Here is a 15,863-nt window from a genome sequence, read left to right as displayed (position 1 = left end):
GAACCTTGTTCTTCCTGTTCCCACTTATTTTTTTTTTATTTTGTTTTGTTTTGAGGCCACACCAGGTGGTGCTCAGGGGTTACTCCTGGTTCTCAGCTCAGAAATTACTCCTGGCAGGTTCAGGAGGACCATATGGGAGGTTGGGTAAGGAACCAGAGTGGGCCACATGCAAAGCAAATGCCCTACTCACTGTGCTATCACTCATGCCCTACCCATTCATTATTTTTATCAAACCTTTTAGAAACTGCCAGCTCCAACTTCTGCTTTTTCTATTTTACCTCTTCTTAGGAGGCTGAAAAAAAAGGGCAAACCAGGAGGCTCAGACTCTTGGCAACATCTTTAATCAGAAAGGACAGCATTCTCCCACCTGCAGACTGGTGGTGGCTGCCAGTGTAGAAACATTGGTCCACTGCCTTTGTTATAATTACTGGTCAGTAGACCAATATGCAGGACAGGAGCCAGACTGCAGGTGTTAAAAAACTAGTTTCTGATCTAGGTACACTTTATGTAACTGCTTTGAGAGTTAGATTTGAAAGATTACAAATAGCATTAAATTATAATGATTACTATAATGATGTCCTGATTTCTGTTACAAGTATCTCATGAGGATCTTAAAAGCTAAATTCTTCAGGGCTGGAGTGATAGTGCAGCGGTAGAGCATTTGCTTTGCATGCAGCTGACGCAGGAAGGACCTCAGTTTGATCCCTGGTGTCCCATATGGTCCCCCAAGCTAGGAGCGATTTCTGAGCGCATAGCCAGGCATAACCCCTGAACATCATTGAGTGTGCCCATAAAACAAAAGAGGTGGATTCTTCTGTTGAAAGTTCTCTCTCTGGGGAGAAACAAGATATCTCTCATTGGTAACACTGAACACCTCTTGTTGGAGTTGTATTAATAGGTTGGGTTTTTTTTTATTACTTTATTTAAACACTGTGCTTTACAAATATGTTCATAATACAGTTGTTTATGGCATTCAATGTTCTAAACACCAATTCCACCACCAGCATAAAATTAACTCCACTATGCTTCCCAGTTTCCCACCCACCTCAAGCCTGTGCCCTTCTTGGAAGGTACAAAATAATTAGTTTTATATTGCTTGTTACAACTAGATGGTAATGAAAATACTTCAATATAAGAATATTTGTGAAAACTGTTATATCTCACAATGGGGTCATTAAATCATTGACAGATTGTTTACTAAACCTAGTTGACCATTCTGTGTGCTGCTTTTGTTTATTAAGTTTAGTTGGCTTTTATGCTACTTTCTTATCTAATTCGGTGTGCTCCTATGGGAGTGTCAGTTTTAAGGAATTTGGAGATGCCATGAAGCTACATATATGGCCCCACACTCCAGGCTCTGTGGGGTTAAACTAGTGAGTTGAAATGGAGGCAACTATGAGATAGGGATGTGGCTGCTGGGGCTTCCAGTATTATGGAGGTTTGGGAAAAGGTTTCCTGCCCTCACTCTGAAAGACCCTAGAGTTTTCAGCCCCCAAACCAGTGTACCTGTAGTTTTTGTCATTTTGAGGAATTTAAAAGTAAATGTACTCTTAAAAACAATCTAATGGGGCCCGGAGAGATAGCACAGCGGCGTTTGCCTTGCAAGCAGCCGATCCAGGACCAAAGGTGGCTGGTTCGAATTCCGGTGTCCCATATGGTCCCCCGTGCCTGCCAGGAGCTATTTCTGAGCAGACAGCCAGGAGTAACCCCTGAGCACTGCCGGGTGTGGCCCAAAAACCAAAACAAAACAAAACAAAACAAACAAACAAAAAAAAAACAAAAAAAAATCTAATGAAGTTGACTGTCAAATTCTAAGGAACACCAGGATCACCAAGGCCTCCCCTTAGGTGCTAATTCTTATGTTGTAACAAACTTGTAATAATAAAGAGAATATAGGCTAGCCTTTTCTTTCTTCAAAATTTCTGTTTTATGAAATAAAAAAGGTCACATACTTAGTAATTTTTGCCTTTGTAAGTAGACAATAGTCTTATTATGAAAATTGTTTGTTAGAAATCATAATAATTAAAGTCCCATCTGTGACATTCTGTAGAGTTGGGTTTTTTTTTGCATGAGCTGTGACTCTAGGCAAATTATTATGCTTTTTAGCACAGATGGAAAGATAAAGGGATAGAAGCAAGCAGAACTGTGGCATGAACTATCTGATCCATCACATATGTTATGCAATTTGAAAATTTTGACTTATTATCTAAGTTTAAAGATATTATTTCACACTTTTCTTGGAAATTTTTATTTTATATATTATATGTTAAATACTCATATAGATACATCCCAAATTGAAAACTAAGTACTTTAAATATTGCTTCTAACTCAATTCTTCCAAAATGACCACTTTCTCACCTTTAGATAAAAAAATTCACTCCTTACTGTGAAATTCTACAACTTCTACATTTGAGTCCTCTCAAAGCCTGCACATTTAGTCCTCATGGCCAGCCTGTTTTTGCTGTTCCTATTCCACACCCATGAAGTCAAGTTCATATTCTGAGGACACACAAATGTACTCACTCCTCAATCTGATGTGGAATGCCCCCCCATAACCATTCCTCTTATGGTGCTTAAAATGGCACTGATCATTCAAGGTGGTCTCTTCAATCTAATAATTTCTCTATATGCTCTCAATGCTTGTTTTATAAAAACACTTAAAGAGCCTTTAATTTTTTGTAGCGCAATATCTGTGAAACTAGCAATGAATTTCAGCCGACTATTTTTTTAAAAGTCAGGTCTACTGGAGTTTTACTATATCTCCATATAGTAAAATGATGATAATGATTTTTTTGAGGAGTATGTCCTCCTCCTTCTCCTCCTCCTTTCACCTCCTTTCTCCTCCTCCTTTCTCTTCCTCCTCCGCTTCCTTCTTCTTCTTCTTCCCCTTCTTTACCAACTCTCTTCTTATTCTGCTGTACTTCTTCAATTATTAACTAATTGGGTACAATTTTTTTCTCATTAGGTACCTCTTTAATTTAAATTACATATCATTTAGTGATATGAAAACACTCTTGTATAAGTTGTAAGTTTCTATTCTCTTCTCCATGCCTCTGTGCTATGTATATACATTTCATTTGTGTGTTATCAACTCCACACTATATTGATGTTATTTTTCGTTAGGTAGCAAATTATCTGAAAAATCATTTACTCTCTATACTCTGAGCAATTCAGAAATAAAACCCTTATTTTCAGTGGAAAATACAGGAATAAAACAGACCTGAAGGGGCTATTGATGAATATTTATTTTACTTTGAATTTGATGTGGCTTTGAGAATTGGGCAAAAAGTTAGAAATAAGGTTTTAGAGTAGGTGAGTATAGAAACTGAAACGAACTGGAAATCAATGTGTGGTGATTGAATGTACTTTGAGAGAAGACATACACTGAGAACTGAGAGTGAGTGTTAAAAAAGGGTAAAGAATGGAACCCTCACAGCACAATATGGAATAAGATAAAGAAATGATTTGGAATCATTCATGAGACTAGGAGTGTCCTAAGAATATGAACCAGAAAAGTGATCACACTGAAGAATTCAAAGGAAAAGCAAATTTCAATAGTGTATGCAAATGCTGAAATCAAGACAAATACATTCCCCCCCCCCCAATTATTGGATATCTCTGTGATGCTGCTCCAGAACCACCTGGCAGAGGAAATCCTGTAAAGTAACTGCTCTGGGGATTCTCCTTGAGGTGAAAGCTTCAGAGACACCACCCCAGAGATAAAGAACAGCACAAAAGCACAAAGAGGAGCACAATCTCCCCATAATTAGTGGTCACTCTTAGGCTTGACTCTGGGCTGTTTCCTCCTCCCTCTCAGAGAGCTCTGATTGAGGTAGATTACTCATCAACCTTAGAGGCTACTTCGTTGCATCCACTGTGTTGCATCTGAGACATTCCTAAGCACCTATGTTTATAGTCTCCCTCGTGCCTCATTTCTTCCTCGCTATCCTTCTGCTATATCCTATCACCCTGCATGTGTCCCAGTTCCTCTTGTCTTCTATAAGTATTGTTGGAATGGAATAGAGTGTCTCTGATAATAAACGTGAAACCCATTCTTTCCCAGTCATCAGCTGGGGAGAATGTACTCAGTCCAGAATGCACCAGGAAGACAAAGATGAGCCTTGCTGGCTGACTGGGTCAACACAGCTGATGCCCAAACAGGGACTCCTGAAGGTAGAAGGACTGCATTTGGTGGACTTGGACATAAAGAGGAGAACACATTTTCTGGAGTTCTGGGGAGTTAGAATTCTCGCCATACCTCTCCTGCTAGGAGAGGACAGAGACAGTGCTGTACTGAGCCCTCTCAAATCTCTCACACAGACTGAACATGCTCAACCTTTATTGATTTGATGGTTAACTGGGTGAACACACAAAATCATTCATTATGACATCTCGGAATCATGGATCTGACATTGTTGATAAGATGCAATGCAATATTACCACTCTATGGATTCAGTATCATTTGCTAGTGGCTTCTTCTGGGAAACTGAAAATGTAAAATTAAGAACAGTTGTACTTGCTCAACTGTGAAGATATTAAAAAGCTACCAAATGGGGGCAAGGGAAATATCTCAAAGATGTGACATGCATGTTCTATAACCCATTTGATCCTCAGCATGGCTTGGTCCCCAAACACCAATGATGTTAATTAACCCTGGAGACTTCCAGCACTGCTGGGCCTATACAACTTCACAGTGAGTCCCAGAAATGAGTTACTAGAGCATCATTTGGTGTGGCCTCATGTCCCTGACACTGCTTGAGAGACAAAAACAAAACATAAACATGAAAGGGAGAGGTGATTTTGAGATAGCACAGCAGACCTGGATTTGTTCCTTGGCATTCCATATGGTCCCTCAAGCATCACTAGGAGTGAATACTTAGTATAGTTCCAGGAGTAACCCTTAAGAATTATTAGGCAAGGCCCCCAAACAACAAAAAATATGGGCAGGAGAAATAGCTCAGTGGCCAGAGATACATTATTTGCATGTGCTGAGAACCCCAAGTTCAAACTGTAGTACTCATAGCATCCTATACTGCTGGGTATAACCTTGGAGGTTCCTAAGAACCATTGGAGGGCCCTGGTAGTCACTCACCACAGCGCTTAAGAAGCTCTATACCATCAGGCATTTGCTCTGAACCATTATGCCCCATGAACTAAGTTCACAAGGAGTAGCCCCAGGTCATCCATGCATTGCTTGAGAGGATACCCCCCCAAAATGGAAACTTTAAAAGATTAAACAATTTTTATCATCTCTCCTGCTGGCTGCATAATATGAAATTTTTCTATACATGGATGGACATGGAAACTATTATGCTGAGTGAAATAAGTCAGAGAGAGAGACACACAGAATACTCTTGCTAATCTATGGATTTTAAGACAAATTAGAGACATTATTGTAATAATGCCCAGTGGTGAGGGCCGGAAGGATCGCCTCATGATATGAAATTCACCTCAAAGAGGGGTGAGTGCAGTTAGAAAAACAATACACTAACAACTACCATGACAATGTTAATGAGTGAGAGAAGTAGAAATTCCTGTTTCTTTTATTCAGTAGTTTGAATATGTCATTCCACTGTTTTCTTGCCTGGATTATTTCAAATGGAAGATCTGGTTTGATTTTTATGTTCTTTCCTTTATAATTTAAGTTTTATTATCCTTGACTGCTTTAAAGAGTCTATTTCTCTCTCTGCCATTTAGATTACTATGTGTTGGTGTTGTTCTGTTAGGGTTTATTTTGTTTTGTACTCTTTATGCCTCTTGGATTTGTACAAAAGCCTTTTTTCAGAGAGTGGGAAAGTTTACTGCTATTATCTCCCTCACTGCTTGTACATCCCCTTTTCGTTTTTCCTTCCCTTCTGGTATTCCTATAATTTGTAGATTAGTTATTTTGTCTTTGTTCATTACGTATCTTAAATTTTCTTCCAATGTTTTGTCTCTCCTTTCTTTTTTTGACTTCTTTATCACTGCTGACTTGTAATTTGTCTTCAAGTTTGTCTATGTGGTTCTCCACCTGTTTAATTCTGCTACTATGGCTTGCTAACATGTTTTTTAGTTTCTTCAGTTCCATTTGTACTCTCATCTTCTGAAAGAATTCTTCTTGGAACTAGTTGAATTGTTCATCTATAGATTTCTTAATTTCACAGGCTATTGACTCCTTGATTTCTGTTGCTAAAGCTTTAAGTGTTGATTTTAGGTCCTGATCTATAAGGCTCAGGCATTTTGGTGGATTTGGAAATTTGCCAAGATTTCTCTCCATATCCCTAATTGCATGTGAAAAAAAAATTGGGGTGGGGGTGGGCCACACCCGGTGTCCCTCAGGGGCCACTCCTAGCTCTGTGCTCAAAAATCGCTCGTGGCTTGGGGGACCATATGGGATGCTAGGGATTGAACCTAGGTCAGTCCTGGGTCAGCCACATGCAACGCTCTGCTGCTGTGCTATTGCTCCAGCCCAGCCCCTGTAAATCAGAATGGTTTCAATAATTAAAAAAGAAAAAATCTGGGGGGGGAGGGAACGAAGAGATAGCACAGCAGTAGGGCATTTGCCTTGCACACAGCAGATGGTGGTTCAAATCCCGGCATTCCATATGCCCCCCCCCCATGCCTACCAGGAGTGATTTCTGAGCACAGAGCCAGGAGTAAACCCTGAGTGCTGCTGGGTGTGACCCAAAACAACAACAACAACAACAACAACAATCCTAGATCATGCATCCCAAACCCCCACTCCTAGCCTCCTGGACTACGAGTGTAACAGGTCCATTTTGTGTTTAGCTTGTTATAGTTTGGGTCTCTTGATTCTGTTGTTGACTGTTGGGCATTTAGATTTGACCACATTTTTTTTTCCTCCACTCAATGTTCCTTGGCCTCTTCTTTTTTCAGATAATATTCAGATCATGTTTTATCATTTACCTTAATTAACCAGTTACTCTTTACCTGTCAGGATTTATGTTACGGGAATAGATTATATTGCAAGAAATATCGTAGTCCCTGAGGATATTAAGTCTTTAATCAAAATTCCTTAATCTCAAGAATTTGATATTAATATAAAGGAAGCAAAATAAGAACATTTCTTTTTTATTTAGATGAAATAGAAATGACATTAATATGGAAAGATGTAAAACTAAAATTACTTTGGGGGTAGTTGGGTCATATCTGGCAGTGTTCAGGGATTACTCCTGACTCTATTCAGAAATTATTTCTGGTAATGCTTGAGGATCATATGGGATGCCAAGCATTAAGCCTGAGTCAGCAGCAAGCTAGGCAAACACCCTACCCACTGTGCTATCATTCCAGACCCCAAATTATGACTATTTTATGTAGATTTTCTTCTACCCTCACAATTACCACTTTACCCTAGATAATCATTTAGGAACTCTGTGAGTTCTTCAGGAGTTCTCTTATCCAATTGACCTCTTCCTGAGAAATAAAAACTAAACAGTAATTGCCTTTTACCTAAACTTGATTTCTTAGTTCATTATGAGTTCTACTATATTATTTATAACATCTTTGTTGTTTTATGAGTATTTATATTCAATCCCTTGAAAGGTCCCAATAGAAAACCCTCATGTTAATAAAGAGTTAGCAGTGGAAAGTACATTACAAGTATTGTTATATCATCTTTATTAAATTTCTTTTCTTTAGGCCATAAATTACTTGCCGATGGATGCTCTGATCCTGCAAAGTAACATTCAGAAATGTAACAGAAGAGTTAGTACCCTAAGGACTAATTCATGTGATACAATGGAAAGAACTAACCTTGGCAATTATTCAGGGCAAGAAGCTTTCTTGCCATATTTTATTTTGGTCCACTGGAGACTCACTGAAAGTAATTTTGGTCAAACAATTTGTAGAAAAAGTGATTTTATTAAAAATAGGTCAACCTTTTAAGGCAAGACAGAAGACATAGTCAACCTTCCTACTCTAGAAATACTGTTACAGAGCCAGAAGTTATGCAACCCAGAAATAATTTTGTTATAAGAATGTCTGTAGCTTCTGATACAGTGTTAGTTATGTCATCATTCTGCCCTTAGCGATCCTGACTCATTCTTTGCATTGGTGTTCACAATGAATTAACATAAATTCAAGACATAAATCTTTCCATATCATCTTCAACATATGACTCATCTGGGTTTTTCTTTTGCTGCATTAATATTCCTTTATTATTTAATTTTACTTGTTCAAGTAAATTCTTTTTAAATGACGATGGCCTTATTTATAGATAAAACATTAAAAGAGCTTTGAAGGGGGTGTTGGGTAACATCCAGCTGTGCCAAAGGCTTACTTCTCCTTCTGGCTCTGTGCTTAGAAATCACATCTGGTAGTTCTTGAGAGACCATATGCAGCACCAGGGGTAGAATCAGGATCAGCCACAATCAAGCAAAGTGCCTTATCCTTGTATTATCTCTACAGCCCTAAGAAATGGCTGAATACAGAGGTAAAGAACATATAACCTGCATTTGAATGCCCACTCTGTACATATTAACTCTATAAGTTATTTACTCTATAACCTTGGACAAGTTCCTTGACTTCTCCTGTCTCATATTTCTCATCAGTGAAATAGAAGTAACAGAACCTCAGATTACTGCAGTGGAAATTAAATAAATTAATTCACATCAGTGCTTAGAGTAGTGTTTGGTCTATACACCATCCTCAGTAAGTACAAGATATTGTTAATAGCTCTTATTCTCAATTAACTTATTAAAAAAAGAGATTTCCACTAAGCAATTTGGCTTTGAATACAAGATACAGTATAAGAAAATATAATTGTGCTTATGAAAATTCTCATGAATTAAACTAGCACTTGCATGTTCTAGAAAACCAGAAAAGGTAAAATCTTCAAGTAATGAACAAGATCAAGAGTTTTGTCAGGAGTATACTAACTGTCAATCTGCAACTCTGGGCCCAACTTTTCTCATTGGTTCACCTTCAAGGCATATAAATTTTACTTCCACCACTTAACAATAAATGTCTGATTTCATAATTTTTTTGTTCCAGCAGCTAAGCACTATTTATACAAAGCAGAACAAAAACAAGTACTAAAATTATGTTTATGAAGTTAAAAATATGAATAATAACATGGACAGATCATCAAGTCTAAAGCATGAGCTTGAGTTCCTTGGACACATCAGTATGAGCACTCTGATAAGGACACCACAAAATTTGGAAGAAACAAGTATGAGAGCTTTTCTAAGATGTCATGGTGCATGATTCTCAGAATGTAGGAAAACTGGTGGAACATCATTTCAAGTTTACTTGATTTCTAAGATTACTGAACTTCTGAAAATTTGTTTTATCAGAGATTACCAAAATAAAAATAACAGAATGGTGGTATTTTACACAGATTTATTTTAATACATTCCAATAAAATTTGGTGTTTCATGCAGCATCTGATATAAAAGCTTTTTACAATATATTTTTTGTTTGTTTGTTTTTGGGTCACACCAGCAGTGCTCAGGGGTTACTCCTTGCTCTAGCTCAGAAATAGTTTCTGGCAGGCTTGGTGGACCATATAAAATGCCAGGATTCAAACCACTGTCCTTCTGCATGCATACCCTTACTCCATGCTTTCTCTCCAGCCCCTTTTCAATATATTTTTAACCTATAAATAAAGTTTCTACTTAGGAAAAATATACATAGTTTACCCATAAAGGCATAATTGCAATGACCTCCCTTTTAAGCTACATGAGAGCTAATGGAGAGCTTTTAACAGTGAAATATGCATTTATATAACATTAAGAAAAATTCATGAAAATGTTTTGTAAACATTATAAATAGATTTTACCAAATTATATGACAAAACTTACAAATTGTGTACACTTAAAAATTCCTATCTTTTATTATAAAGTTTTCATTATATAATGTATTCTTTTTCTTTTGGGCCAGAGCCAGTGATGCTCAGGAGTTATTCCTATCTACACTCAAGAACTGTAATTCCTGGCAGGCTTGGGAGATGATATGAGATGCTGGGTATTGAACCCAGGTCAGCCACAAGCAAGGCAAGAGCCCTACCCAGTATATTATCACTCCAACTCCCTCGTTATATATTCTTAAACAAGTATGGGTTTCTATTGCATCCCCACATATGAATATGCACACATTTCACTTTCCCCCTTGCATAATTCTGCTTTATAAAAATACATTTGGTCTAAGAAACAATCAAAGCATGGCAAAATGCTGCTTTAACTGCTTAATTAAAAGTTGTGTATCCACATGATCTGGAAATGCAGCTTCAGACTTTTGAGCAGCTACAAAGCTTCTCTGTAGATCACCAATCTGCAAGAAACACCAGAGAGTATAGAATGAGAAGAAAATGTGTAAAGCAGCTTGAAGGAAAAAAAAAGAAAGAAAACAGAAAAATACTATAGAAACTCAAAGGGTTCTTAAGGATATATTCATTACTTGGTTTTCATTGCTACTTTGATTTTAGAAGTCTTTCATGTAGATTTTATTTTTTAAAATGTGAGAAAAATCAAATTACCAATTATATAAATAATGTCTGCTCCATTACTGCTGTCTAGTTATGAATTCAAAACCTAGAGTTTTCTTATCCTGTCATGATAGGATTATAAAAAGAAAATGACATTTGCATGCTGAGACAACCCGCTCTCAGGAGCTTTGGAAAACTATCCGTAATGAACCACACAGATAAAAACATATTTTGATTGGAATATTATCTTTCAGACAGAAAATCCAAGCAAATAATAATTGTATTTAAGATCCAATAATATGCTCTAGAAAATTCTAAATAGTGCTATTACAATAATCGACTCTGATTCCAGGGGAATCAATGGCCTGTAGTGCATTTGGAACTGATGGAAGGGGAGGGAGGGAGGGGAGAGAGATAGGAGGGAGGGGAAGGGAGGAAAAGGGTTGAGTAAGGGGAGGGGAAAGGGTAGGGAGGGAAGTGATAGAGGGAGGAAGGAGAGGGGGAAGGGAAGGTAGGGAGAGGGAGGGAGGGAAGGAGAGAGAGAGAGGGAAGGAAGGAAGATATGTCAAAACTTTAAAAAGAAATAATTCTCTTTAATCTATAGAATCTTTAGTCAACATTTGTTGGCAAATTTAAACTTCCTTAAATTGTCCCTTAAAGTGAAGTATATATTACAATTATTTAAAAAATTATTTCTTTCAGGAAGTCACTAGAATTTCCTTATTTATCTATACTTTATAAAAAAAGAAAAAGAAACACAAAAATTGATGAAGAGAGAGAATACCTTATCAGAGATTGTTGCAAAATTAAAGTGAGGCTCATACATATGGGGTGCTAAAGTTGATGCTGTTTGTAAAAGTGCCCTTGCCTGTATGAAAAGAAAAAAGGAAAAACCAAAGGTATGTAAATATGCATCAACATTATACTTGTAATTTCTTTTGGGGTCTGGGAAAGAGGACAGATATACCAAAGATTAAACCCAAGGCGTTGGACATGCAAAGCAGCAATCTTCCACTGACATACATAACTACCTCCATGTACTTGTTTTTTGGTTAGAGCATCCTCTATCTAGCATAGTACTTTTAAAAAACATGACCTTATAAAAAACATAGATGATATTGTTCATGATACGTGACTTACTGACATATATTACCTTACCCAAATTATATCAATATTTATTGGTTTATTATTTAACAAGTCAAAGTGTATTCCATACTTTGAAATATGAAGAAAAAAATGAGAACTGTAGACTCATTCAGGGTAGGTTTCTTTTATTACTCAGAGTTCAAATTAGTGACTTGAGAAACTACTATAAAGTCTGTTTTAATATGCCATACAACTCAAAATATGATATTCTTGATGTTCAAAAGGAATAACACTTCTTAATCTAATTTTTTTGTTTCTTTTTTCTTTACTGAGTTATTAGGCTTCTAGTGAACTGTTTTCTAATGAAACATCAAAATCCTAAAAAAATACGGCTAAATTCAAAGCTCCAAATTTTGTGCTGGATGACAACAAGCAAGCATATTTTAGTATACTGCTGACCTGAAAATGACAATTGAAAACAAAGGAAAAGGATAAGTTTTCTGCTCTCTAAAGTATTAAGAATACTAGTTCAAATCACTTCTAGTTCCTATTGCAAAGTGGGCTCCATTACAAAGTTCCATGAATAAAACAAATGCCTGTGTTAGGAAAAGAAAACAAATTTTTGTTTTTGGGCCACACCCGGTGACATTCAGGGGTTACTCCTGGCTATGTGCTCAGAAATTGCTCCTGGCTTGGGGGACCATATGGGATGCTGGGGATCGTAGTGAGGTTCGTCCTGGATCAGCAGCAAGCAAGGCAAATGCCCTACTACTGCACTGTTGCTCTGTCCTGTTAGGAAAATTTTATTGATAAAATACAAATCAATCTTTCTTGCATTTGGAGAATTTGATGGCTCTTGTTGTGATTTAAAAAAAAAGTTTATTAGTGGCTGCAGTGATAGCACTATAAATAGGCCATTTGCCTGCATGCAACTAACCTGGGTTTGATTCTCAGCTTTCTGTATGGTCCCAGAAGCCTGCCAGGATTAACTCTGAGAGCCATCAGATGCAGCCCAAAAATAAAGAGCTTTCATGGTCTTAGGAGACCAGGTTGGAGAAGATCCTGGCAATTTACGCTTCTTGTCAGTGTCTGTGGCCATTACTTCCTCAATCTGTCTCTATGTCTCTTACGTTACGTTACTAATGTTATAGGAGTGTATTTGGCATTCTTAACTGTTTGTCACAGAGGTAATAGCAATACTAATAATAATACAAAATAAGCTTGCACCATGTGCTTAAGACTATATTTTTACTAGGCGGTGTGCTTTATGTACAACTTGTAATCCTCTCAAAATCTCCTCATCAGTTCTGTCTTCCGCTATTATTTAGTGTCCATTCAAACCACGTATATATATATACTGAACCTACTATACAGTAGGCCCATCCAAAGCAATGTTTGATTCTGAAATATAGTGGTTAAAGACAGAGAAGGCCCCTGATTTTGTGCAGCTAACATATCAATACTCTACACATAAAAATGAAAAAAAGCTGATGAAATAAGCACTCTGAATGGAAGAAGAAAAAAAAAAAAGGCATGTGTTATGCCATGCCTGAGAGCCCATTATCCTAAAATAAGACAGTTTTCTAAGGAGGTGGCAGTTACACTAAGACCTGAACAACAAAAAAGAAAGACATCACTGAGGAGCCGAGAGGAGCATTCTAAAGACCTACAGGAAGAACAGCATTGCATATGTGCAAAGAAGTAGGGCTGCCAAGTCAATGGGAAAGAGTGGAGGCAAAAGTCAAGGGAAAGAGTTTTTTGTTTTGTATTGTTTTTGGGTTTTTTTTTGGGTCACACCTGGCAGTGCTCAGGGGTTACTCCTGGCTCCATGCTCAGAAATCGCTCCTGACAGGCTCGGGGATCATATGGGATGCCTGGATTTGAACCACCATCCTTCTGCATACAAGGCAAACACCCTACCTCCATGCAATCTCTATGGCCCTAGGGAAAGGTTTTCTCCTAATCATCAGGGTGCCTTTTTATTTTAACACTAGCTTCTTTTGCAGCCATCACAAAGCTCATCAATGAAAAAAAAATCCAAAACCCCACCCAAAACAGTAAGAGAAGACAGACATGAACCCACAGAAAATATTTCATACACCTACAGATGGCTGGTAGGCTTATGAAAAAATGCTCCCTGTCACTTATTATTAGGAAAATTAAATTAAAAAAAACAATGAGATTTCATCTCATACCCATGAGAACAGCATATATCAAAAAAGACTGGAAACAACCAGTGTTGGCAGGGATGTTGTGAGAAAAAGAACCTCATTCTCTATTGGCAAGAATGTTGTCTAGGTCAACCTCTAAGGAAAGCAATATGGAGACTTATAAAAGAATAGAACTCCCAAATGGTCCAGTGATAACACTTCTTGGTATTTCCCACCAAAACACCAAAAGAAAAAATTCAATCAAAATGATATATGCACATGTATTGCAGCACTTAATATAATAGCCAGGATATGGAAACAATCCAAACGTACAACTAAGAATGAATGGACCAAGAAGCTGTGGTACACACACACACACACACACACACACACACACACACACACACACACACACAGTGGGCTACCATATAGCTGAATGGAAAGATGCAATCAAGTGATTTGCCATATCTGAATGAAACTAGAGAATATCCTGCTCACTTAGGAGACAGTTTGATACAGAATGGTTTCATCTATAAGTAAGGGAGCAGCAAATAGCCAAAGACAACAGAACTGGAGAGTTATAACTAAATGATTAATAAAATACATAATGATTGCATTTAAAAGAGAAAGAAAAAGATGAGAAGGAGACTAGAGGCCAGATTATGTGAAACCTTGTAGGTATGCAACCTGCCAAGTGAAGGCAGCCAGAAGTCTTTGGCGGATGCTAAGAAGCAAAGCAGTAACCAAAATCTTTACTTCTTTTAAAATCTTGAAAGGAGACTTTGGATGTTCTGAGAAAGATGTAAAATAGGGTGGAAATGAAAACAAAGACCAACCAGGAGAATCTTGTAGTAGGCCTGGTAATTGAGTAAGAGATGAATCTGTCCTAAATGGGTTGATGATCCTGCCCAAGGTCACAAAGGTTTGTACATGACAGAGCTGGAACTCAACCCAGATCTGTCAGACTCAAGACCTTATTTTTCAATTGCAATATATTTCAATAGCCACAGGGCACATCTTTTCTCTGAGAAGACCAACTGTTCACCACCAGGTCACTGGTCAAGTTCACTGACCTGTTCAACATGGCCCTTCCGCATCTCCAGCACTGCCAGATTGTTGTAGGCCTCTGCATGGTTGTTATTGTTCACCAGAGCCAGCCGGAAGCACTGATAGGCCAAATTCGTATCTCCCACACCCTGCCAAAGAAAAGAACACACTCACATACACAATTCTACATTCTTTTCCAGTTTCCTCAGATAAATGCAATGATGACCATAGGAACTAAGTATGAATCTGTAAATGAGGATTTATTTTGGAAATAAAAAACAAGATATGGTGACTCCTAGTAATCTCTTTACTACACTTAGACCTTAACTGGAGTGTCAATACCAGGAATTCCATAGTGCTCTTTGATTAAACTATGCCATTCTTGCAACACCAGAAATCACATCAGAAAAATAAAAAACATACCACAGCTATATGGCCTAAGTTGTACCAGACATCAGCTGCTTCCTCTTCATTCTCAGCCAGGGAAAGGGCACGTTCAAATGAGGTCAGAGTCATATCATACTGCTGGGCATAAAAGCAACAGAGCCCCAGATTGTTGAAAAGCTGGCAGTTGTAAACACCCATCTGCAGGAGTCGCCTTTTTGAAAAAGAACACAGATTTTGGTGTTAGTCCAACTTTATAAATATTAAAACTATAAATAAAACATATATATTTACTGTTAGAAATGACTTTGTTTAAAATTTTTTTAACACCCTGAAAGAACACAGATCAAAAGTTATTTAAAAAAGAAAACATTTAAAAACCAGTACAAAAAGAATATTTTTTGGAATGGTACTAGGCTGAGAAATATGACCAGAGGCAAGGTCAGAAACAGTTTATATAAGCTCCTTTCCACAAAGGCTTTGTCAGAGAACCACAATGAGGAATAAAATAGTGGCATAAAGTAAAATCCACACATTTTTGCATGAAATAAATCCACATATTTGGCCACAAGTAAATCCTACAAACCTAAACTAATATGAAGGTTGTACTCTGTTAGAGTACTCAGTACTCCATACTCTGTTTTGGGTAGTATATTTTGTAATTTAGACAACTTCTAACAAGGAAGACAGGCCCATCAGTGGATCATGATGTTATCGACCTGGCTTTAAAGAACCCCACTTTGTCCCTACAAATTTATGAATTCCAGAGAATA

The 15,863-nt window shown here is 37.5% G+C and overlaps 1 protein-coding gene across 2 annotated transcripts in view; it reads right to left on the bottom strand.

The window, feature by feature from the left end:
• Positions 1–9,552: 9,552 nt before the first annotated feature.
• Positions 9,553–15,863, bottom strand: part of TTC8 (tetratricopeptide repeat domain 8) — a 68,875-nt gene continuing 62,564 nt past the window's right edge. The window contains exons 11-14 of one of the 2 annotated variants that reach the window (XM_049769832.1): positions 15,130–15,304; positions 14,733–14,855; positions 11,208–11,291; positions 9,553–10,269 (exon numbers count right to left, since the gene is read on the bottom strand). In XM_049769832.1, the coding sequence (XP_049625789.1) occupies positions 10,153–10,269; positions 11,208–11,291; positions 14,733–14,855; positions 15,130–15,304 (499 nt within the window). In that variant the 3' untranslated portion in view covers positions 9,553–10,152. The remainder of the gene's footprint in view (positions 10,270–11,207; positions 11,292–14,732; positions 14,856–15,129; positions 15,305–15,863) is intronic. The other variant, XM_049769833.1, reaches the window with a different exon arrangement.

Source organism: Suncus etruscus, chromosome 3, assembly GCF_024139225.1.
Source record: "Suncus etruscus isolate mSunEtr1 chromosome 3, mSunEtr1.pri.cur, whole genome shotgun sequence".
NCBI classification, from domain to species: domain Eukaryota; kingdom Metazoa; phylum Chordata; class Mammalia; order Eulipotyphla; family Soricidae; genus Suncus; species Suncus etruscus.
Note: the sequence above shows the minus strand (reverse complement) of the source record. Positions and strands in the feature narration are given on the sequence as shown.